Source organism: Homarus americanus, unplaced genomic scaffold, assembly GCF_018991925.1.
Source record: "Homarus americanus isolate GMGI-L3 unplaced genomic scaffold, GMGI_Hamer_2.0 scaffold32929, whole genome shotgun sequence".
Taxonomy (NCBI): domain Eukaryota; kingdom Metazoa; phylum Arthropoda; class Malacostraca; order Decapoda; family Nephropidae; genus Homarus; species Homarus americanus.
The window spans coordinates 19,473,294-19,500,253 of NW_024737097.1; the positions used below are offsets into that span (position 1 = coordinate 19,473,294).

Here is a 26,960-nt window from a genome sequence, read left to right on the forward strand (position 1 = left end):
ACAGCTCAGCCTCACCCGCTCTGAGTGCGACTAGGTGGCGAGTCAATGTCTTGGCTACACAATTATACAAGCCTTCTCCATGGATATTATTCCTCATTTAGCAATCATTTTGCTTAAAACTAGTATTTCAGGAATGCTTTACAACCATTACACGAGGGATACCTGTAATTTAAGTGTTTGAGTCAGTAAAGCTGACAATTCTACGGTTTTGTCTCTAGTGGAATTAATGAGTGTCAGCTTGCAACCAGACTCATGAAGATGTTGAAATTGTTGTCATATTGATATTAAAGAAGCTCATCAATCACTAAACAGCCTAGCCTCTAAACCCCTTGACAGATTTAAAAAACTGCTGACACCGCATTTACCACCGTAAAACGTCAGAAATACAATGGCCAATCCACGAATTCAAAACAAATATAATTGATGCTCTGCAAGCTCAAACACTGATTAGATTATAACCATTAGTCTTCAGGATGTTGTGCCTCCATACTAGAGTTTGTTATTGCATGACTTCCTTAAGAGAAGTTCCCCAGTTGATGGAGTGGAGGAGATGGACCAATCCCCTGGCAGTAAAGAACTAGTTTAGTTAACTCCAGTAAGCAACCCAATTACAAGGGCATCAAATAGAGAAAAAATTATAAAAATCTATACTGTATTTGTACCATCTATACAAAACCATTAATAAATTTTTACACACAGGTTTATACATTCTTTTTTACCTCCCTAAGACTAAACTCCTAACTACTGTACAAGACTTCAATATCTAATAAACTAATTGAACATGAAGGACAGGCATGAATGTAGGTTAATGAGCAGTATATTAGTCTCGAGGGCCATAACTGATGTGTTTGAGATCGATATTCACAAACCTTAAACAAATATATTCATCAATTTTATGAATTACAACAGCAAAGTAAAGAATTTTTAAACCAACATTTATTAAGTACTGAACTGTACAACCTGATCATTTATGGGAAAACATTTTAAACTAAAAAAGGATGTACAGGTATTGCATAAAAAAAGTACAGTACAGGTATTCTTAAATCTGAAAAATATGGATGCCTCAATGTGAATGGAATAGTTTGAAAATCTTTGGTCCTAAGAAATTATTGCTTTTAAGTTGCAATTTCTTCAACACTACTGTACTATAGGTACAACTAGATGATGAGTCTGATATTACAAACAAATATTCGTGAGTTTTACAAATGATCTTTCGTTTCTTCACATTTTTTCTTTGTGAATTAAAGGTCAAATCAAGTGTTTCTAAACACAAGTGTTACTATACTGGTCATTTACATCCATAGTTGGTTTTTTTTAAACATTTAACCATGTCAAAATCTGATGATCCCAAAGTAAGTCAAGAATGGAAATAAGTGTTCAGAAGACCTACACAAATTTCAACCAAATAACAAATTCCCTGATCTTAAACTATATAATACTGGGTGACAGTCTATATCCTGCTTTATTTACAACTATTCTTGAAAAGTGTTGAACATTCTTGTGTACAACTATAATCACACACACAAATGAAAAATATCATTTCAAACTACAGTATTAACATACTGTATTTATATCAGAATTACCGTATATCACGGCCTATAAGACGAAATTTGAACATTAAAAAAATCTGCCCAAAGTTAGGGGGTCGTCTAAACCACCAAGTTTAAAATTCTTACCTCTTAAATATTGTGGTTTAGTGTGTCAAGAGTGGTGATGAAAACATCGTAAGCCACTCACAAGGTCTTACCACTAATTATTTTATACTGAAACTTACGTTTGGCAAGCTGGATTCAAATTAAGATTACCGGTATATTAAAATAATAAAAATGTATTATAAACCTGTCTAACATACCGTAAAAGAGATTTATACCCCTATAATAAACACAGCTATCATCACACACCCCTCCCCACGCCCCCCCCCCCATTTGCCAGTGAGGAGCCGTGGAGGTGGTCAGTAATGCATACCGGTATCGGTATATTTACTCATAATAATATTTATCTCCTATAAATAATTGATTTAAATTTTATTTTTTTCCAAAGAATATTCAGTAAATGAGTGCATTAATTCTTGAAACTATCGACGGTTAATTACAGACGCTCAAGTGACGTCACTAGTGTTTACACTACACCAGCTGGTAATATTTGATGCCATTACTTGAAGTGAATTGGCCTTATTTTAAGTAACTAACTATAAATAAATACAAAAATTAAAAAAAAAGATCAAAACTGAGAAATAATATACTGTATGTATGTTGTGTTGTCAAAGTAAGAGGAACAATTGTGTAAGTACGTAATATTTTTTCACTCAAATCCTAATGAAACACTACTGGAGAACATTCCTTTGTCGCAAAACAGTTTATAAATTAAAGAAAATAATTACAGTGTGTTTAATATATTACAGTATATTATAAATAAATAAATAAAACAAATAATTCGGTAAATCTATTTAAAGTAAATGGAAAATAAGCAAACATGTTATTTACCAAGACCCTTCCGTCTGGCTCAGGGTGAGATGTAGGGGAGATAAAGAAGGCTATTTATAGCCCATCAGAAGTGACCAGTACCCTAATGCACCATAAATAATTCATTGAACATTCATTTTTTGTACATAGTATATTCAGTATATATATATATATATATATATATATATATATATATATATATATATATATATATATATATATATATATATATATATATATATATATATATATATATATATATATATATATATATATATATATATATATATATATATATATATATATTTGTGTAATAAATGTATGTAGTAAGTACATACTGGTAACCTTTTTCACTCAAATCCTAATGAAACACCACAATTAGAATACGGTGGTTGCTGTTGAACCACATGTTGTATAAATAGTCACACCACCGAGACGAGGGAACACTCCCAACACGCTTCAGTGACGTCACTAGTGTTTACACTACACCAGCGGGTATAATTTGATGACATTACTTGAAGTGAATTGGCCTTATTTTAAAAAATCAAGGATGGTTGGTAAAGGACTACTGAGTCAGTGGGTAAGTGTCACATTTGGGGTACTGGTCTTATACAGCAAATAGAGCTCAAAAGCTACTTTTTAAATGGAAATTTGGGGGGGGCGTCTTATGCACCCCGCCGCCTTATAGGCCGTGATATACGGTATCTTAAGTTAATTTTTTCATGAGCATGTCCAATACATAACTCAGCTATATGATGCCTAACAGGGATTGTGACCTGAAAGTCTACTGTAACTTTTATCACATAATCAGATTTCAAATAATATGCCAAGTAACACACTAAGTTGTTTTGCATTATGGTTAAAATAAGTTGTTTTGCATTATGGTTAAAATATCCTAACTCCAAAAGAAACGGGCACAAAAACTTTTAATGGGCCTTTACAAGAAATGCACGATACAGTATTCCCATCCTCCCTGAGTTTTGACATCACATCTTCAGCAAATGAGAGTAACCTTAACCCTTGCTCTATTTGGATTACAGAAGAGTTTATAACATGGCAAGACAGCAGACTAGTATGTAGATGAAGCATCAATTCCAGATACCCATTTCCTATCGTATACGTGGGTTGGCAATTGGAAGGGCATCCAGCCATAAATTTGTTTCAAATTTGCCACCCTACCATCAAGTAACCATGGTTAATCCATGTAAGGATGTAAAACTGCCAAAGAATGGTGGTGATGATGATGAACCCATAAATAGGACAATTCTTGTTCAGGAAGGTAATGGGATACAATTTCAACTTATTTTTTACTTGTTTGGATCCATTTGCAGCCTACTAATGCAAAAGGCAGTACCAATAGAATCGCTGAACATGCCAAATGGCTAAGAATTTGAGATATGAATTATTAACAGTACGTACCAATAATTCTCACCTGTAGGTGTGTTCATCTTATCCATAACATCTTGCCTGAACATGTATAAATCACCAAAGTATACTTATGATTTTAATATAATTATAAGAGAAGACATCTGCTCTGAAACTGTATTTAGAATCTCACTGAATACTGCAGAATGTGTGTGTGTGTAAATACAGAGCATGAAATTTTAACTCAATCATGACAAAAGTCTCAATAACTGTGGTCCTTAGTTTATTGGTGGTTAAAGCAGCTTAGAAAACAAAAATATTGGACCACATTCAAATAATCATTTCTTTACAGTTGGAAGAAAATCTACTGCAATATGTTCAATCTGATTTCAAAAATTAACAATCAGAGTATTAAAGCAATTTTTTTTAATTGAGGAACAAATACCTGTACAGTACTATACAGTTCATTTTAGATAAATATACAATTTAGAACTTAATATAACCTATTAAAAAAAATACATACAGTACTTTTCTACCTAATATTTAAGGATTTTCTTCACAGCACTAAAGCAGCGCCACTTGTCAGGTAAGTAAAACGGTTCAAAGATGTGTGGGAAAGGAGTGTCAAAACCACACACTCGTTCTATTGGTGCCTCTAGGTGAAGGAAACATTCACTCTGCAGAAAAAAGAAAAAAATCAGTACTGTACAGTAAAATAACTCTTTTCTTGAAGGCTTTTTATACAGTACTCAATATTAAATGATATTTAATAAATAATCATAACATGAAGTAATTATTGTATCATAAATACAGTACACAGACAAGTCTTAAATTTGGTATTTTTCATTATAAAAAATTGGTCAAGAAGGCAACATCTGCAACAATTAATGGTACTTAAAATACCACTGGTATGGCTGATGGATTATACAGCTAGATGTTGCATAAATGTATCTGGCTAATATCAAACATGATACATCCCCAAATCTGGTTTATCGATCACTTAACACACACACACACACACACTAGCATCAACCATCAGTAGCAAATCCAGTCCCCAAAACCACTTGATGCCATTGTCTTCCCACATTCATGTACACTGCTGCTTTCTACTTATACAGTATTATTAATGCCACTACCAGTACTCCAGATTACATCCTTATTCATACCTGTACAGCAGCAGCAAGTTCAGCTCCAAATCCATTCGTTATTGGTGCTTCATGAGCAATTATGAGTCGACCAGTTTTCTTTACAGACTGAAACACAACATTCACAGTTTATTGGTATTATGTAGTAACAAGTATATTCCATTCTCAATACAATATAAATACAACATGCCTATATTTACTCTACGCTAAAAGAACAACAGCTGTTAAATTTCATACCAAAATTTATAAAATATGTTATGAACAAAAATACATGCAACATTAACTTTTCAGAATTAATGTACTATATTGTACATGATAAAATTTTAAATTATTTCATGATAAAAATTTAGGTTTAAAAAATCATAAATACATAACACATCACAACAAATCAATTAAGCATGAAACAGTTGTCAAGTGATCAATGTATGATATCATATAAATATGAATCTCAATAGTCAATTCTGAGGTTATTTTTAGATTCTGTGATTTAGCTGAACTCGACTATAGTACAGTATTCCAATGTTAACCTGGCCCGTAAACCACGCCCCTCTTCTATAAAAATAGCTGATTGGTTCATAGAAAAGGTTCATGTAGCTGTCCATTTATTCAAACTAATTGGTAAGCAGACCTGTTATTATCTAAAATAATGTTACATATCGGGGATACCAAAATGTGAATGATTTCAGCTATTTGTATCAATAGATGAGGGGAGTGGCTAATGGGCCACGTTGGCATGGAAATAGTATACTGTAGTTAGGCACAATTATATCTTCAGCTACAAGAAAGTGGTAGTGAAACCAGGGAAGGAGGGGTCATGAATCCTGGGCCTGTCTTACACAACAATAATTCAAATACCCTACCACAATATACACATGTGTCCCTGACCTAATTAGTTTGCTACGTAATAGTGAGCCACGATATAGCAGGGGTTTACTGAATACCCATTGACAAAAATGTAAGAAAGCAAAAAAATTTAAAATCTACTATTGTAACAGGAAAGGGGACAAAAAAATCATAAAAGAAAACAACTATAAGACAAAACTACAACACAGCAATCTGGGAAGGCCAGTAGTGTGTAAGTGAGAGACAACTGTAGGGTTTACACAATATAATGTAAACTAATACAGTACTATACTGTACAACTCTTTGATTATCCAGAGTCTAACTAACAGAAAACTTAAATTACCCACATTTTTGTACTAACCCAGCACTATTAACAACTAGTCAAACACTGATAAATAAAAATACACTATCCATAGCATACTTATTGTAAGTACCGTATCTACAAAATGTATTAATTCATGCTAACGTTAAAAAAACTATATATTAAAACATGTGGTTTTCCTCATCAGTAGTGAATACAAGTCACACTATAAAGAACATGAATACAAGGCTACATGGAAGATATAGAGGATACATAGTTAAGTGACATTGGAAAACTCAGATCAAGTGTGGTGTCATGGGGTGAGGTGAGGCAGCTCCCTTGTCAAATATAATGACACTAAGAAAAAGAAAGCTGAGATTTTCAGCTAATTAATCCCTTCAGTATGATGTCTTCTCATATTTTATTCTGGCTACCACTAGACAATTTTATTCAGCTTGGAAAGTTCCATCTCATAGTCAAGGGGTTAAACAAAACTTTGCTGGTTCTATAAGATGTAGATTCAAGCATATCCATAATCCATTTGCAAAGGAACACTTTACTGGGGGTACTTAGAACATGAAATCATCCCTCTCTCATCCTTTTGTAACTTCATTATTTACATCTGGCTAGCTCTAGATGATTACACTCAGCTGAGGACACCCCTATTGTCAAAGCGTTATTCTGCATTGCAATCTCTCCCAACTGATATGTACTTTCCTTCCTCACCCCTCGTACCCCATCTATCCTGACACACCCATTTGCTCTCCCTCCAACTCACTAGTGAATTCTTCGAATTCACATTTCACAGTTCAGGGTTCACATCTCAGGGAGTGAGATGATTGGCAATGCTGCTAAGTGGTAAATGAAGGAGTGAAGCCAACTGTACTTATCAATAATGAATGGATTGAAAAAGCGGTAAAATGGCACAAAAAGGGTTAACTTCACACACACACCAAAAAAAAAAAAAAAATGTTGAATCAACCTTCATTCAGAAAGCATAAAAACGTTCCAAATATTAATGATTGACAGTACTGTACAGTAAAAGTTAAAATCTGAAATTCAAGATTCCACACAGTTTCAATTTGAAAGTGTGCACTATGTTTCAAGCATGATTTTGGTAGTTTAACTGCTTTAACCCTTAAAGTAATAGTGTTGCACTTATGTGTTTTATTTTGGCTAATGCCAGCTGAGAGACCTCTACCACTCGATGGGTTAATTCTTATGTTCTCCTGCACACAATCATGTCGTATGGTCTATAATGTTGCATTGTTCAGAAATCCTACCCTAACACTGGCTTCCAAGAAAAGACCAAGTGATATTACTCTTAACCCTTTAACAACAGCCTTCATTAGTGCAAGTTAGCTGTAAGGACAGCAGCCATCAAATACAGACATTTCATGTTCTTTGCATTTCATTTTAGCACACATGGGAGTGGAGTAAGGAATCCTTAACTGCCAATTAAAAGGTTAATTTCATGCAAAAGGCTAAAATATTACAAAAACTAATAAAAGTTTATGAAGTCAAGAAGCAGAGTAACAAGTTTTGAAATTCTGTGCTCACAGCAAAACAAACATGGCCAAGCATAAATCACTGCATGGAACAAGATCAACAGTTTGACACAGCAGTATATGAGTAACAGATAATTTCATCAGTTTGAAAATAAATAAGTAATGGTGACATAGCAGCAACATGTATGTAAGGTACCTCTAACCTCCTACCTTCATCCAATATTAGAGCCATGATTACAGCCACTGTGATCTCACATGTCAGATACTGTAACTATCTCACCATGACCAGAGCTTACATCAGAGATTTTTAAAACCTGGCACATCACCTACCCTCTCTCCTGAATAACTTTACATTACTGATAAAGCAGTTTCCTGTTTCTGATATTTGCCTACACTGATTGTAGCTGTTGTCGAGTATAATTCAACAATGAATTACACAATCCTGTACAAGCACAGAATCACTTTCTTAACTTGCAGAAATGTTGCAGGAATGCATGAACTTCATTTTCAATATCTGCCAAGCACCAAACCCAAGGCAATGAAAGATTATACTGTAGAACAAATGTAATGGCTAAAATGATGCAAGAAATTGTTCAAGGAAGTGTCATCACACTTCTTAAAGGTTAATGAATGTTCTTAAAAGTTACAGTAATGTGCTGAAATCTTCACTGTGTATTTAGGTTCTTGTGTTACTAATTGACTACTAAATGGCATCAATTATCCGCCCAAATTTATTATCGACAAGAGATCTGTACCTAACGTGTTGATAGCATAGCCTACTGCATATACTATACCAGAATTTTCCACCTACCAATAAATAATCTAACAATAAATAAAACAATATGGAAATAAGAATCCAGTTACTTTACTTTACTATAATGTGGGTGATTCGCCCATTCAACTAACACACAAAAGCTTCTTACTTACATTAAAAACAGTTTCTGTGTCCCATGGTAGAATGGTGACAAGATCTATCACTTCACAGGACACATTCAGTTGTTGACGTGCAAGTTCTGCCACCTCTCTTAGCACATGGACTTGTGTTCCCCATGCTAAAAGTGTCACATCCTCACCTGTGGATTATCAATATTGTATTGATACATTAAGTTATTCCATCCCTTTGATTTATTATACAAAGTGTGCCCCAAGAGGGGATATATATACCAGTATGCAGATGGTCAGTGCTGGTAACATTACTTTCTTGTATTCAGTTCCTAGAAACAAGAAAAGAAAATAACACTCGGACATTTTAATATACAGTAATTACAATGATAAAAAGAAGCGACTGAAACTACAAAGACAAAAAGAAATTTGAATGATTTGGGTTCATGTACGGTGATGGGGCACAGGAGAGGAGGTGGGGTGATGAGGGTTGTAAGGTGTAAACTGTCTGAAAAGGTTGGAGTGAAAGGGTCTGGCTATGTTGTTTAGTGATGGTACTTAAAGTTGCATCATGGGTTAATGGAAAAGGGGAGAAGAAAGAGGATGGTAATAGGAAGCTCAAGAACAGATGCTATAAGCTTCAATACACGGGATAGAGTGATAGAGATGGAGGATTTTAATGAAATAATTGGGTGAAGGAAATGGAAAGAATGGTGGGGAAATATGGGGAATAAAAAAGAAAGAAAATGAAAAGATGGAAAGATACTCGATAAAAATGTTGGCTGAGAAAGGGTTGATAATGGGAGACATTTAGAAAAGAAAAAAAAAAGGAGCCCCCAAGTTCGCGGATTTTTTTTTTTGGTTCTGGTTATTCGCGGCAGATGACACCCTGGATGTACCCAAGAATGTCTGTGGGTAGTTTTAAAGTTGCCGGCATTTTCGCGGCTGGGACAGTAATTTCCTTTACCTGTATTGTAAATATGTGTGTGTGTGCGTGTGTAGACACACACACACAAAACACATACAGTTAAATAATAATTGGAAAATTCTCTCACAAATAATTAGAAACAAATTTATTAAAAAAAGTGACAGTCTACCCTCAAGTCCGTGCTCTATTACAGTGCAGTGACATCCCCGTTAGCCGGAACAATTGGTGCAGATCACTTCCGGGAATGAGAGATTTCCGGGTAACGAGACGAATCTGTCATACCCGGAATTTTCCCAAATTTTCCGGGTAACGGAAAAATGTTCTAGGAAGTTCCAGAAATTGCCCATTACATCATCTCTCGAACCCGGAAAAATATCCCTCATCCTCGGAATTTTCCGGGTATCGGTTTGGGGTTCCAGAAAATGTGCCCCCTCAGAAAATCGTTCCCAAAGCCTGAATTATCAAGAAAATTACGGTTTTGGGAACAATTTTCCGAGAAAATTTCAATTCCAGCTATCGGAGAGTTCCGGGTTTGAGGGATTCTAGCTAAGGGAGATACGTATTACTTTTTATTAATAGAGCATGAACATGTGGGTAGACTCACATTTTTAATAAATTTGTTTCTGATTATTTGTGAGAGGATTTTCCAATTATTATTTAATTGTATGTGTTTTGTGTGTGTGTGTGTGTATCTGTGTGAGTATCTACACACACACACACACACACACACACACATATACTGTACTACAGGTAAAAGAAATAACCATCCTAAGGGCAAACACATAAAGGGAATATACATTTCTTTGTACACGAGTAAAAATGTACCCACAACCCCCCCTCCCCGGTCCGCAAATATTATTTGCGGATTTGGCGATTCGCAGCCATTTTGGGAGCCTAACCCCCGCGGCGAATTTTGGGGGCCCCCTGTAATTCACAAGTATACACACAGGCACGACAAGGTAAAAGACAGAAGGTTGTTAACCTATGTACTGGTGGACAGAAAATGGAATTCCAAATTGATCAATATTCCTGTCAATCATACACAGATGGAAAGGTGAAAAGGAGGCAGTTCAATCAAATGTACCAAATATGGTAGTTACAAACTTGGAAATAAGAAAAATCTATTAAAAAAAAATATTTTTTTTTTCTGAAAAAAAAAAAATAATAATAATAATATCTCTAGCAAGGACACAAATACAAACTTATTACAACCTCTAAATTTATATTTTGCAATATTATGAGTCAAACTAATAGAAAATGAATTAATCACTAACATTTGAACATAAACTATCAAGAAACAAAGATCACCTTCTACTAGAACATCAGCAGATGAAAGTGGCATGGTGTAATCCTTGGTGGGTACCATTTCTACAGCTGAGCGGTACAGAACCTTGGGTTCAAGGAAGATGCAGGGGTTATTGTCACGAATGCAGGAGAGCAGCAGTCCTTTTGCCTTGATTGGTCCTCGGGGTATTACAACCTGTTAAAGAATACAGAAGTTGGTTAAATCACTTCCATAAATAAAAATTAAAAGAACAAAAATGCTTAGGATATGATGTGTATGGTAATAAGACCTCTAAAACAAAATATTTATTGCTGCAATGCCTTATTAATGCAAAATCTTATGAAATAGTTCCATCCATTTGCTTCATTTTCTACCTTGCAAAATTGCAAAATATTCCATGCTAACCACCTCTAACAATGCACTTTTTTTAGGATTCCTCATTCTTTTATTTTTTTTTATTTTATCCCATTTTCCTACACCTACAGTACATTTAACTTATTACAGACAGTAAAGCATATTTAAAACACATTCCTACTAAGATGCATTTTTCTAAGAGGTAAAAACTAGGACATTAAGGAACCAGTGCATGCCCAGTACTTGCCAACAGTGCATAACAGAGATGTGACCGACCACCCAAGCAGCTAATGAGCCGATCAGTGGTGAAGAGGATATTAAGTAAAAGTAAGACCTGTGGTGTGGCTAAATGATGTTTTGCAGCATGGATGTAATTTTACATGGAATACACTCCTACCTAAGCCTTCCCTCACCATTTAAGAGAGATAAGAGGGATAGTTCTATGGAACAAAGAAGCATAACTGGTTTTGTGATAAAAACTACTAAGTCTGAAAAAGTCACTTTGGATCAGCAAGTTGCTAATTATATATATGCAACAGGATATGTTCCACCTAATAGACATCAAATTGGAGGGTCTCTTTTGGATGAAGCCTACGATTCAGTGATTAAGAATTATTCAGAAGAACTTAGTGGGAAAACAGTTTGCATGGCCATGGATGGATGGAGTAATGTCCATAATGAGCCTATAGTATGTATAACTTTAACAGCGGACAACCGTATTTATCTTGTTGACTCTATAGACACAGAATCAAGACACACAGCTGAATATCTGTTGAAATTAGCTGAATGTGCTACAAAAAAGTGTGAAGACAAATTTGGATGCACAGTAAGCTGTGTAACAGATAATGCTGCTAATATGGCAAAAATGAGAAGTGAATTCGGACAAGATAAATCCATTATAACATATGGTTGCTCTGCACACCTGTTAAATTTGCTTTCACAAGACCTGCAAATCAAGAACATTAAGGAGCACATTACTGAAATCATTAAGTACTTCAGAAACCATCACATCCCAGGATCTTTGTATAGAAGAGCAGGAGGAACAATGCTAGTAATGCCATCAGACACACGATGGAACACAGTGACAGATTATATTGAATCTTATTTAAAGAACTGGGAGACCCTTGTCAAAGTGTGCAAGGAAAATAGAGAAGACATTGATAAGAAAATTGAAAGGAAAGTTAATGATAAGGCATTAAAAAGAACTGCAGAAGACTATTTAGAGAGACTTAAGCCTATTGCTGTGGCATTGGACTGTGTCCAGAGAGAACATACCCTATTAAGTGATGCTGTAGAAATCTGGGTAAAACTGAAAACTGATATTAAGGAGTATTTAACAGAAAAGAAGGATATGGATAATTTTGAAAAAAAAAATCTAAGTAGCATTGACACCTGCCCATTTTCTAGCTAATGTGATAGATCCTAGGTATCAGGGCAGACATCTGACTCCTGAGCAGCAAGACATTGCAGAACAGTATGTGTGCGAGTCTCTTCCACATTTCCTTTCAACATTAATGTCCTTCCATGGAAGAAGTGCACCATTTAAAGAGGTCTATTTTGGTAAAGATGTTGTAAAATCTCTCTCACCCCTTGCTTGGTGGCAGTATTTTGCCAATGATATGACAGAAAATGTAATGGATGCTCCTAGGCAATTATTTACAGCTGTTGCATCATCAGCAGGGGTTGAGAGAACATTTTCCACATAAGGATTTGTACACTCAAAGGTAATAAATCGCCTAGGACAGGAAAAGGCATCTAAGCTTGTCACAGTACATAAGCATTTCAATGTTCAACTATGCTAATTTAAATGTTTTGAACTATTTTTGTAGTTTACAGAATGAGAATATTGTGTTGACTTGAAGTTATTACCGGTAATTCTTAATACACCATAATCCTACAAATGTAAGAAAATAAACTTGTTACCAGAATTATTTTTTTTACAAAATGAGAATATTATTCTGTTGACTTGAAGAAGTTAAGTTATTAATTTTTGAAACACTGTAATCCTATAAGAGCATTTATGTTAAATTTCATTATTACCTTTGGATTTGTGCACTCAAATGTAAGATATGTTACCAGTTTTCTTTTATTTTACAAAAAGAATATTATTGTGTTAAATTCCATTGGTACATCTACTGCATAAATATCTTAATGCCAATTTTCTGTTTATTATCCTGAATAAGCTTTGGTTGAAAAATACTGTTTTTATGGTTTAAAAATACTATTTTGATGCAATTAGTAAAAAAAAAATCGATTTAAATGAAAAAAAATCCAATTTAAATCAAATAAATCGATTTTTTGTATTAAAAAAAAAGAAAAGAAAAATCATGAATTTTTCCAACCCTGGTTTAACCCCTTCACAGCGGGAGGTTACCCTAAGCTGAATAAATTCGTCTGGCGGGAGCCAGAATAAAATGGCCTGACGGTAGCCAGAATAAAATGACAAGTGCGTGACACGCAGTGAAAAGGTTAAGTGACAAGTGTTTTTAGGTCTTGGGATACTTGTGTGGCACTACCCAAAAAATGCATAACATTTGTTTACATTCTCACAGTATTAGGCACATTAAGTTGTTATACACTCATTACTGAATTAGTGCCATTGTTTTATTAAACACTAACAAATTTTCACAGTTTCCCCTCCCTGATATAGGTACAGAAATTACCTCCTGCAATCACCATGGTAATATTTCAGGTAAAGAAATAAAGCGTGACGATTGGGAATGCCAACGTATGTACAGTAAGTGCGTACATGAGAAAACATATCGTCATTTCTCTTCATATGAATATGAAAGCAACACTTATTTACTGTTCATATATGTTTTAAATAATATTTACAAATGTGAAACAAAAATTCTACTCACCAATGGTGGCAAGTCTAAAACATAAGGACAGCCAATGAATATTGTGCGAGTTTTTACTCAGATGACGAAGTCATAAGGTTCAACGCTGGCTGAAACTGTAGGTTTCCATAAACCTGTTCCTGAAACTGTTACTGAACCTGAAGTTGATGTTGAAGCTGCTTATGATGCTCAATTTGATGGTTTAGGCCTTCGAATAATAAAGCTGTCAAAAGAACCTTGCACAGCTGCCTTTTTTTCTCATTATACTGGGTGTCCCATAAATTTCCATACATAGGAAAAATAAACCTTTTTATATGAAAATCCACTTTTATTTATATAATATGCACTACATGACTACCAATCTGTTGAAAACACTCTTCAATGCGTGTCCTCCACTGCTGAAGAACACGTTCAAGCACAGCTGGAGTTATGCTTGTAATGGCGTTGGTGATACGTTGCTCGAGATGATTTATGTTTTGTATCTTTTCCTGATACACCATGGCCTTCAAATGACCCCAAAGGTAAAAATCAAGTGGGGTAAGGTCTGGGGATCTGGGAGGCCACTCCACAGGACCACGCCGACCAATCCAATGTTAAAAACCATATGTATGGAAACTTATGGGACACCCTGTACATCTTTATGTAGAGATCATTTGAATATTTTTATATTTTAATGCTTTGTTCTGTTATTGGATCCACTTCAGAAAATATGTTCATTGCTTGCTCCATATAATATCCACAGACCTCTCACCTTTTTCATATCGTTTTAACACATCTAGTTTCTCGGCTAAGCTTATACACTTTATTAGATTTTGAAACAACACTACCATCACTTTCTCTCTTGCTCATGCTGAATAGGGATGCAAAAATGCTGTAAGAAACCTGAGAAAGTTTTTCTCCAGTTCCAGATGCGTGAAAACAAAAGGCCCGCCAAGCTCCGACTGTTGTTTACCACTCATTAGCAAGGTAGCCTCTTGTGCAAGGTGATCTTAATTTTTTTTACAGTAATTTTTGTTTATAATTCATATCAGGATTTAGTTATTATTTATATGAAAATGTAATTTTATTTTATTTTTATTATATTTTGGTCATAAATACGAATGAAATAAGGACGTAAATATAATTGGGTCCTAAATTAACTAGGGTTTTATATGTGAAAAGTTGTTGGTCGAACACGTTGTTATCGGAGGCTTTACTGCATTTCGGGACAAAATCGGACAGGTTTGCAACAGCCAATCAGCTGTAACTCTTGAGGAGGGGGCGGGGCACCTTTTCTCAACCGAGAAAAAACGCACTATAGTAGGTTGTAGGCAGCTATCAAACAGGAAGTTACTACCACCTGGGAAGATATTGGGAGCATAATGTATTGTCTAATGGTAGACCCTGCTGCCATATGGCATCACAAAAATTGTGACCAAGTCCCAGGTTGCTGATCTGACTTTCTGCCTCATTTACACACAATTGCAGGGTCTCAATTGTTTCTCTTACTTTGACAACACAACATACATATATTGTTTCTCACTATTGATTTTTTCATTTTTGTATTTCTTTATGGTTCTTTATTATTATTATTATTATTATCAGTGTTGTTGTTATTATTGTTATTTTTAATTTGTATTTTTCATTATATATTTTATTTACTATGAACTAATTATTATTATTATTATTATTACATTTTCGGCCCCGATGTGGGTCAGTGATCTGTGCCCGGGTAGGTTAATCTCTGTTAAAAAAATAAAATAAAAATAAATAAATAAATAAATACTGCACCTTATACAGATGCTTTTACTGCACTGTAGTCCTACACTCATTCAGATATTCACATCTTATATCTTAATGCAACTAGATGAAACTTCAGTCACTAACATCAAGCTACTTATTAGGTAGTTAACAGTACCAGTATGTTTTCAGATGTAGAGTGTCAGGAACACAAGAATCTTCAATTATTTAATTGCTGTGAGTGCAAATAAAAACCTAACTTACAGATAACTAGAGAACACTGCCTTGAGTCATACCTTGAGTCCTGGGGTATGAGCAAAGTATGCTTCTGGTGATTGAGAGTGATAAAGAGCACCATGACCCACTGCACCACAAGGAGCTCGGAAAGTCAAATTTCCACAGTCAAAAATGTTGCCCGATCTGTAGCGATATTTTGCTGCCTCATTTACAATCTGAGGAAAAAATAACTTAATTAGATAAATTCTTTCAATCTATATAACAACTCCATTACAGTATTTAATTCTATTTTACCCACTTACTTTAACGCAAGTTGACCTTGACTAAAAGACAAAACATACCTCCCTCATCCAGTCATTTATCCATCCTTTGAATTATTATATGTGTACAGTACTGAACTGTATTTCTCTGTATAAAATTATATTAATAAAGGTGTGTAGTATCATATCAGTTCATATCACTTATTTCACTATTCCTATTCTGCTTAATGCTGAAAATATTGAAATGTATTATAAGAAACAAGTGAGCTACGTTCTGTCTTAAAATTAGATATTATAGTCTGGAGTAATTTAAAATAAAGAAGTGAATTTTTTTTTATAACTCTTAAATGGCAGGTACAGATCCCCTAATCCACCCCATATGAATAAATATTGGAACATAAAGATCATGAAACACATTATTTACTGACAAATGTATGAACTACATTTTATGAATATGTTCTCTAATTTATTAACTCTGGGAGTCTAGTGTAAAATGCTATACAAAATTTCACATTATTATATAAACTGTATTGTATATAATTTATAAATACTTGATCAAATGCAGGGAATATGTAGTCTGCAAACTGGATTTCTGGAATGGCAGTGGCCCCTGCAACAGCAACTCCAATGGCAAAGCCAGCAATTCCTTGTTCACAAAGTGGTGTGTTGAACACTCGGTCCTTGCCATACTTATCTTGAAGTCCAATGGTGCACCGGAACACTCCTCCAAAACCAACATCCTCACCAAACACCACTGAAATCATACAGTTTTGTTGAGTAATCTAATATACATTTTTGATCCTTAAATTAGTAGTTACCTAAAAGTTCAAGTCAATAAAGATCAATTGTCTTTCCACAAGGAAGTACGTGTAGTACAAAATATATTTTATTGTAAGGTGATTTCTGAAACCATGTTTATGACATAAGGTCTACAGCAAATCCTCTTAATTCATATACAGATAAATACTAAATTATAAAGGGCAATTGTATTAACATAATCTTCATGAAAGATGCTGAGAACAATACAGGTTGAACCTCTACAATACAACACCTTAGGACCAGACCAGAGAATTCATCAAGCCACAGGTGGTCAATATATTATGGTAGTAAAAATTATACAAGTTTGTGTACATAAAGCCTCAGGAACATTGGCCACCTAGCCTAGACAATTTTCATAGCAATGAAGCCCTTTTGGGACGCTGCCTCTGCCTACCCCCGAGCAATGGGGGTTCCTGATGATGCTTCCCCCTTCCCTGCTAAGTGGGCTAATTTTCGCAGACGAAGAATTGTTTCTTCCCTTCGTGTTTTTGACCTTCCGATAGTGTGCATGTAAATGAGTACAAAATATTAAGAAAGTTATGTAGATCTATCTGAAGTTATTAGTTGAAAAATAACCATAACATAGCACACAGCTCGGCCAGGTATTGAGAGGTCTAGGGAAATAGGTTAACAGTGACGAGTCTAACTTGACAACAATGCCATGAGTGATGTTAACAGATGCAAATGAAAAGAAAATTATTTGTAAGGCTTCATTTGTATGAAGTATTTGTAGATTTAAAGCACCATATACTGTATAGTGAATGAGGTTCTGCTCTTCATTTACAGAAGCAACATAAAAAAAGAATCTAGGGGTATGGTAGGCAAGCCCAGGATAACGGAGCTTATTGGTAAAGTCTATCGCAAGCACGTACTGTAACGGACAGCTATCTTTCACAGTAAACGACCCATAGAAAGGGATGAATTTTAACCCCACAAAAATATTATGCAAATATATTTTGACCCCTACTTTTGCATAAAAATTTGATCATAACTCAAACTATCCTTAAGTATAATGGTAAATAAGCATGATTTTAAGATACAGGCACTCAGAAATATGTACAGGAAGCAATAAAACACAAGTTATGACAAGAAAAACTCATGCCGGACTGTGGCTTTGAGCCAACACATTAGCATGGATGCTAATTAATAATTCATTAATAATTCAACGAGAGAGAGAGAGAGAGACTTTTATAACTTCTAGAATGATCATAAGACAACCTGCAGTATTATCTGTAGACAGAGCAGTATCTAGAGCATTGTTGATGGACTGGAACAGGTTCAACCTCTGTGTTTCACCTGAAATAAAGAAATTATCAAATTACTGTACTGTATTGTATTACTACGCTGTATTCTTATCTTTAAATCTATTGAATGTAAGCATGTAAAAAAATAAAGAGGACTCATTATAAACTCCATTTTTAAACTCACCTAGGTGACTAATCGAGAGACTTAAGTAATATTGGCCAGGTACTGTAGTATCAACCAATTATATATACTACTGTATACAGTACTGTACCAGGAATTATCTAAACTCAAGGGCACTGTTTAAAAATCATATAGTTAAATATAGTAAACTAAAAATGAAATATATTGATTTATTAGTTGTCCAGTTATATTTTTGGAGTTTATATATTCTTAACATCAAATCAATAAACTATAAAAAATTATCACTCCTCTCACAGTACAGTATTGTACAGTATGTATTAGGGTAAACTATCATGCCTTTGTATTAATAAAGTGTATGAATCTACTTCTGGTGAGACACTTCATCATGGGGAGTTTCATAATTAGACCAGTAGATATTTTCCATGTGATATTTAGATGGGTTGATAATTTCCTCCTATTGTATAGGTAATGTTGCAGAGATTAAAAAAAATTGGGAACATCTGGTTTATGTCAATAAAAAGAGAAGAATTTAAATATATTGAGCAAGTTCACTTAGGTTAAGCTGAATGGGTTAGGTAGTGTACAGTTTCTCCTTGTAAATTTTTTTTCCTACCGGTAATTATACTGTACTGTACAGTATTGCCAGTACCGGTTTCTTGTCTTCCATAGCCCCATACTACTGAAACTAGGAGATTATCCCATCATTATGTAATTTTTTCTTGTTTTAATGTATCATTTTCCCCACTTGTCAGCATACTAGACATCTGGGCAGTCAGTTTGTTCTTTGTCATGACCATCATATTTCAGTATTAACACAGAATGAAACCACAGAACCTGGAGAAAAACTGTGGTGTTTGGCAGATAACACCTTCTAACATCCAACCCAGCATTGAACCTATGACATAATGGTGAGAGGCAACTGTTTTAGTTTAAATTTAAAAAAAAAAGAGGGGGATCACTGACAAATTCCTCCCGACTCATAACTTCAAAACTATGTTCTGCACAACACAATGGCTGATGTATACAATACAAACAAAGATATACTTCAGAAATTAATAAAATTCAAGTTCAACCCTTAAGCCCAGGGTTAGGGTGCTGCTGGCAGCCCCCCCCCCCGAAAAAAAAACTTTTCCCAAAACAATTTTTAACCTTTTTAAATTATAAAACAAAAACAAAAATAAGTAAGAAAAACTATCTATTGACCCTCTAGAAACTTCCCTGGCCGCATGGTGGGAGGGAGGAGGGGGGAGATAAGGAGACCATGCTGGTTTGACAGCCGACGCTTGTGGTCGTTACGCACTTAAGATATTTTAAGCTCGCCTTTGTGTTTGAAGTGGCCAATAATACATAAATTTATTGATCTTAATTATTTGCTATAAATAATTCATTTAGAATATTTTATTTGCATTATTTTTCATAAAAAGTGCTTGGCAACGCTCACCAGTCGGTCGCCAGTCTGCCTGTCTGTCTTTGTGTTTGGTAGAGCAAGTAATGCATAAAATAATAATAGTTCCATAAATAAATACATTTTTAACATAATCATAGCATTATTTTGCAGCAACACTACACTACAATGCATCTACTGTTCACTACTTTAAGCAATAATACTTTGACACAACATGATAAAATAGACAAACAATGAAAATGAAACAAACAAAAGTAGGTAATTATGTTCAGGAAGCTTCCCTGTGGCCGAGGTGTGGCGTGATGGGCAAATAGTCACACTGGAACCTGATAACCCGCGCTGGACATTTAAACAGTGGTGGGAATAGGCGGACGTTCTGGAACGTCACCCGGGGCCTAAGGGTTAAATATACAATACTCAGTGTGATTTTTATTTTAATTTGATGGATTATACAATATGCACTCACATCAATCAGTGGCACTGGGGGGTAAAAATAGTCAATGATGAGTACAGTAATACAGTAGTCTGTACAGTACTGTAATAACATCATTAGTAAAAATCTTCGATCCCCGGAACTTTTCATTTCATTGATGCAATAATAAAATGTTAGCACTCCAAGAAAAATCTCTCCATTCCGGAGATTTGAATGAATTTTTGAGTGATTGCATCATGCACAGACATGTGCCAAGCACCATGTGCCTACAAGCAAGACCTATGATTGGTTTATGTTTCTCGCAGTCCACCTCCTCAATTTCTAGCATCACGACATACTTAGTTCATTGTCTGCTGCCATTATACAAGCTTGTTCACTCACTTGCTACTGATTTTGCATATGTTCAGTATTGTGCATTACAGTTCTGTACATTACAGCCTGTACTGTAACAGGATACAATCAGCCAAGAATACTGTTAAAGCAGTGTTAAGATGCAAAAAGTGATTAAAATTATGTATACTGTACTGTACAGTAGTACTGTATATTCAGCAAGTGTGAAAGTATCATACATACAGTACAGTACTGTACATATCAGAGTGGACAGTGTATATATGCCTACTGTAGGCTAGTGTGTAGAGGGTGCATATACAATCCCTCCTTCATGGAGGTAGAGGAGAGTGACAGTTAGCAACACCTGCTACAGTAGATGCTACAGGACAAAGGCAGGCCAACCTGTACAGTATCATCATATTGCCAGTACAATACAGAGTATACAGCACAGTACTGTTGTATATTTTGTTTATTTACACTACAGTACAATATACAGAGCGGTACTGTATTTATTTATGCAAACAGTATTGCACACGTACAGTATAATACTGTATGTGTACAATAGTGTTTGCATAAATAAATACACTATTGCTGTGTCTGTCCAACTGCAGCTAAGCCTCTATACCAACAGTGTAACAACACCTTTGCTTTATATACCGTAAATATTCACCCAAATGAATAACACCAACTTATTCAACAATGATTCAACCTGTTGACGATAATACACGGCTGAGCTTGTAACTATCTCAGAGGTCGAGTGCAGGTCAAACAACTGGCTGATTCTCACACCCAGAGAAGGTAGTAGAACCTTACCACTTGAACAGGGAAGAATATGTAACTGAAGTGTCCTCTCAAAGAGTAGTCACAACAACTCCCTGGAGAGAATTCATAATTTATTCTCTCAGATTATATCTGTGTATATAGGTGCTTCGACAATGAAGGAAAAACAGCCCTGACACTTAAAGATTTCCAGAACTTAATTAAAACAATTAATGTGATACCAAAACAGCTATCACAACGGTACTCGGTGCATAGTTGAGATGCGGAAACATTCGCCAACGCCCAGAAAAATTCCCTAGATGTGCAATTTTTTTTCAGGGTAAGATAATTCGTCTTAATACTGAAAATCTCTCAAACCCGGAAATGCTCTGTATAGTGCCAAGTGTTCTGTATTACTGCCTCTCCTTAACTACCAAATATGAGACATATCACCATAGACGATACTACAAATGCTTCCTTACCTCATGGGCAGGCAGAAAAGTGCACAAGAAATACATTTTATGCACTACTTCATAAATTTCAAGCGGCCAAGCTCTGCCACATTACCGATGGTTGTGGAGTATAAGTCGACATTTTAAGCTTGAAAAAATCTCTCCAAAACCAAAGGTCGACTTACAAGCCGAGTATAAAATGTGAAGCTTTACCACAGATTGGTAAACAGGTGGAACAGCCTGCCTAATACTCACTGTGCATCACTTAGCGTAACTCCCGTGGCCTGCCGCTAATATTTCCTACTGAAATTCATGTTTGGTAAACTTATTTAACATAGATATTAAAATAAATTAGTAAATTCCAACACAACACCACACGCCATTTCCAACAGCTGATGCACAGTAAACAACCGATCAGAACGTCACTAAACCCAGGCGGCCAGCCAGACAACTACCCGGTACTACAATATGGATGCCATCTACGCAAATTTATGATAGCGCTTAAGATTGTGAGTTCACATACACTACAGGGTTAATGACAGTTTAATGATACATAATGGCAGTTTATTGAATATATACACAATTACATTATTATTGTACTCATATGGTTTAGTAAATTGCCATGTAGGCTTGTTCAGTGTCTGGGGGGTCAATAAGCGGATGACAGTCTAAGTCTAAGCTGTGTGCCGACAGTGTAATGGACCCATAGTTTCGCAGCTGGCCGCGTGGTGTTGTTGGTGCCACTGGCAGTTTGTTTACACCAGCTGATGTAAATGGCGGATCGTAAGCCAGGTGTACCATAATGTTCTACTGTACTATCACACAGTATATAGCGGTACTATCAAGGTGCTATACTGGTATGCTGTGTAAACAATTAATATTTTAGGTAAATTTGTATAAGCGCACCCAACTCTGTTAGAAAGTCATAAATATATTTTTCAAGTGTACTTGTGTGTTTAGACCGATCATGACCTTCATTTCTGTTGGAAATTGCCTAGATTTTTTTTTCATGGAACATTTTCCGAAAAAAATAATAATGGCTAAGCGAATACAAAAAAAAAAAAAAAAAAAAAAAAAAAAAAAAAAAAAAAAAAAAAAAAAAAAAATAGAAAAACATAAACCTGCCCTGACCTAACCTAACTGACTCTCACCATATGATGGAATCACTTATTTCTTACCTTATTGGCCTGGTTCTCGTTCGTCGTTGGAGTTACCACAATGCCACATACAGTGGGGTATGCTGTAACGAACGGATCCTACTACGAATATTCCTATAACGAACGGTTTTACCTATAAAATTGAGAATGCTATAATGAACGAAACTCCTACAACGAACATTATTTAATTATTTTTTTCTAATTTATTGTTTTTTTATTACAAATATTAATGATATTCTTTATTTCAGGGGTTTAGATGCATATTTATGCACTTTTTTACAATTTTTACAATTTTATATTATATTTTTCAGTGTTAAGTGGTTGTATTTGGGGGCCTAGAACGGATTAATCCTATAACAAACGAATGCTATAACGAACAAGGTTCTAGAACCAATTAGATTCGTTATAGCATACCCCACTGTATGTTGGTCTTGACGATACTGTATTTACATTCGTTCTTGCACTTAGGACACTTTACTGAGGCCGGGAGAACCATCAAGAGATCGAAAAAATGCTATACAGTCAACCCTCACTTTACACGGTCCCACATTCCACGTTTACGCGGTGCCCTGCCGGAACTCAGGATGCTCACATTCCGCGGTGCGTGTACCCCATTACGCGGAGTGTCCGGCTCGACGCTATTTTTAGATTCGCCCCACCCGCCTGCTCCCGCCTCGCCAAGCCGCGCGGTAAGGTTGCGCAGTGCATGTCTCTGTTGCGTTATCACTGACGTCATATGACGTATTGGCCATGCATCCCTACCTCCCTCAGCTGCTAGCTGTAATTGGTTTAAAGTAATATGACGTGTCCACCCGGGGGAGGGAGGGAGGGAGGGAGGGAGGAAAGACGACGCTTGACCTAGCCGTGGCAGTTTCATCCCTCTAGGCCACACCGTGTAACCGTGCATCCATTGTTCTGTAAAATGGCTTCCGCCGGACCACCGCCCCCAGAGAGAAACCTTTCCTTACCTGGACCCAGCCGCCCTAAGCCCAAGAAGACACGATGTTCCTTAAGCTACGAGGTGAAGTACAAGATCATCCAAGAGTTAGAGAAAGGAACAAGACAGGTTGATTTGGCGCGCCAGCATGGTGTGAACGAATCTACGATCCAGACGATAAAGAAGGATGCAGCCAAGATAAAGGAGCACATGAAGATCACAAGATCCCCAAATATGTAACTGTATATTTTCAGCCTTCTGGCTGCCAAGCTCTTTCAATAAACCGTTAATTATTATTATTATTAAGTCTACAGGTGCTTCTATGATCAAGTATTTTCACAACCAGATGCTTCTCAAGACTGAAAAATTACTTGTGAGCTACTTGGTGCGTCAGGCGCGACGGAACATGGCGGTCGACACGCGCTCTGTTAAGGACTACGCACGTGAACTGTATGTTGCAGTGTCACGAAAGATGGGAATTACAGAGCCCAAACCCTTTAATGCTTCCTCTGGGTGGTTACAGAGGTTTAAGATGCAGAACAAGATCACCAATATAAACATTGGTGGTGAAGAAGCTAGTGCTGACCGTGCTGTGGCTAGGGAATTTCCTCCGTTTTTACGTGAGATTATGGAGGAAGGACAGTACACCGACGACCAGGTGTTTAACATGGACGAATCTGGTCTTTTTTGGAAAAAGCTACCTTCCAAGACCTTCGTTGTGAAGAATGCCAGCAAGATTCGGGGCCGGAAGATGCAGAAGGAGCGCATCACCTAGTGAAGTTTGTATGATATGGACACAAAGTAGTACCTTAAGCTGTGTACCCTTATATTACTCCATTAATTATGTATAGTAAAGTATTACAGAACATGTATTAATTCTATGTAATATTCCCATTTATTATGCACCATATTATGTATATAAATTATCATATTTACATTGTATGTATTCAACTTGTGAATGCTGGCATCTGTACAGGCCAGCGCACAGTAATACATGTAGAGTGAAGACTGCCAGTCCTTGTGGTGCGGAAGTGAGCTTCTTGGTCCCTTTGTATATATATCTCCCGTACGAGAATAAAACCTACTTTTAAGATAACAGTGGCATAGAACATTTTGTGGGTATTCAAGACGAACACAGAAAGTTGACTTGTGAAAGAGACTTAGGGGTACTTGTAAGCCCGGACCTACGGCCTAGAAAACAGTGCGTTAATGTTCGAAATAAGGCAAACAGATAATTAGGTTTTATATCTAGAAGTGTAAGTAGTAAGAGTGCAGAGGTCATATTGCAACTATATCTTGCGCTAGTCAGGCCGCACCTCGATTATGCTGTTCAGTTCTGGTGCCCTTATTATAGAATGGATATCAATTCACTGGAGTCGGTGCAGCAAAAATGACGAAAATGATTCCGGAACTTAGAAGCCTTCCATATCAAGATAGGTTAAAGAAACTAAAATTGCATTCCCTAGAAAGACAAAGAGTGCGGGGAGATATAATAGAAGTATTTAAGCAGGATAGGACTCGTAGCAACGGATTAAGTTGGATAAGTTTAGGTTTAGGAGGGAGATAGGAAGGAACTGGTTCACAAATAGGGTGGTGGACGAGTGGAACAAGCTTAGCAACTTTGTAGTAAGTGCTGGAACGCTGGAAAATTTTAAAAGGAGGCTAGATAGATTCATGGATGATAGAGAGTGGTAGTACGGGTAACTCTCGACAGGAGCTGCCATGCACAGGCCAACCGGCCTATTGCAGACTCTTATTTTCTTATGTTCTTTTTTTTATGAATAATGATATAGAATGAAGCAGTATCTGGTACTTCAGGAATGTTAGCAGTTGCCAAAAGTTTCCAAGATGGCTCATCAATAAAATTCAGCCTTCATAAAATGAACCAAACTAACCTAACTTAACCTAACCTGAATTAATAGTTACCCTGTACCGAATTTGTATTTTCATATCTAACATAAAACAAACATAAGCCCTTTTTAAATTTATTAATACGAATTCAATATGATAGTTTCGAGAAACTTAGTCAACCGCCTCCAAGTAATAGATAATCACAAGTGATCTTATGCGAAAAGTATTCCTTGTGCACTTTTTGACCTTACCATAAGGTAAGGAAACATTTATCTTTTATGTTGATATGTCCAACAGTTGGAACTTGGAGGATTGTTATTATTAGAGTATATTAATGAAACTTATCCTCTTCACTTCTCATCACTAACTCATGATCAATACTTGCTTGGGTTGGATGTGAGAAAGGTGTTGTCCAGGGTGACCCTATCGAACACTGCAAGTTTTCTATGGGTATTCCAGTTGGCTCTTGTACTAACACAAGATCCATGGAGTGTGGCCCTTGCTGGGCCTCTCGGGAGACTACTGGACTAGTCATAACCTGTCCGACTAATTACCCAAATGTAGCCGCAATGAAGTCAAATGATGGTCGTACAAGCGTAAATCGGGCTGTGAATCACTTCTCGATTATTATTTGGTGTCATAAAGTCACAGAAAATTGGTAAACTTAATTTAATCTGAGTTGTGTTAGGTTAGGTTAGGTACATGCACTTGATCTATTAACTCAGATTAAATTAAGTTTACCAATTTTTTGTGACTTCGTGACACCAAATACCAGTCGAGAAGTGATTGGCAGTCCGATTTATTCATGTAGGACCATTATTTGACTTCATTGCGGCTACATTTGGGTAATTAGTGGGACCCGTTCTCTCTGGTACGACCTTCACTGATAAGTTATCCAATATCAACATAGAAATCTAAAAATCGGGTATCTTTTATTTTTCAGACATTTCACGTTTTAATAACATAAAATAGCTTGAATGTTAAAAATAATCTCAAAATATTTAGTACAGCTGATAAACAATTCTCAGGAGCCTCAGATACTTGTGTCAACGTGATAATGGCAAGCCTAGCAGCCACTTATTCTTTACTCCTTCAAGTTTCATCGTAATAACTTACCTGAAGACTCTGGCACGGTGTCAGGAAAGTAGGTAAAATGTGATGAGTGTCTATTCACCAATATATTACAAACAGGTGAAGCCAACGCCGGCTTTAAAGCCCTCTTCAATAACGGTAACTGGAGCAGCGGCTTCATGTCCCCGGTGCAGACAGCTTTTACCACTGGCTGGCTCACTCACCAGACGT

General features: G+C 36.0%; 1 protein-coding gene across 1 annotated transcript; it reads right to left on the reverse strand.

Annotated features, from left to right (window-relative positions):
- Nucleotides 1–3,059: 3,059 nt before the first annotated feature.
- Nucleotides 3,060–26,948, reverse strand: LOC121873281 (2-oxoisovalerate dehydrogenase subunit beta, mitochondrial-like). Its single transcript, XM_042376733.1, has 8 exons — nt 26,775–26,948; nt 18,167–18,244; nt 16,681–16,883; nt 15,929–16,084; nt 10,743–10,914; nt 8,552–8,697; nt 4,994–5,080; nt 3,060–4,504 (listed from the first exon to the last, which is right to left on the reverse strand). The coding sequence occupies exons 1-8, from the start codon at nt 26,908–26,910 to the stop codon at nt 4,364–4,366; spliced, it is 1,119 nt and encodes a 372-aa protein (XP_042232667.1). The 5' UTR covers nt 26,911–26,948; the 3' UTR covers nt 3,060–4,363.
- Between the last annotated feature and the right edge of the window lie 12 nt (nt 26,949–26,960).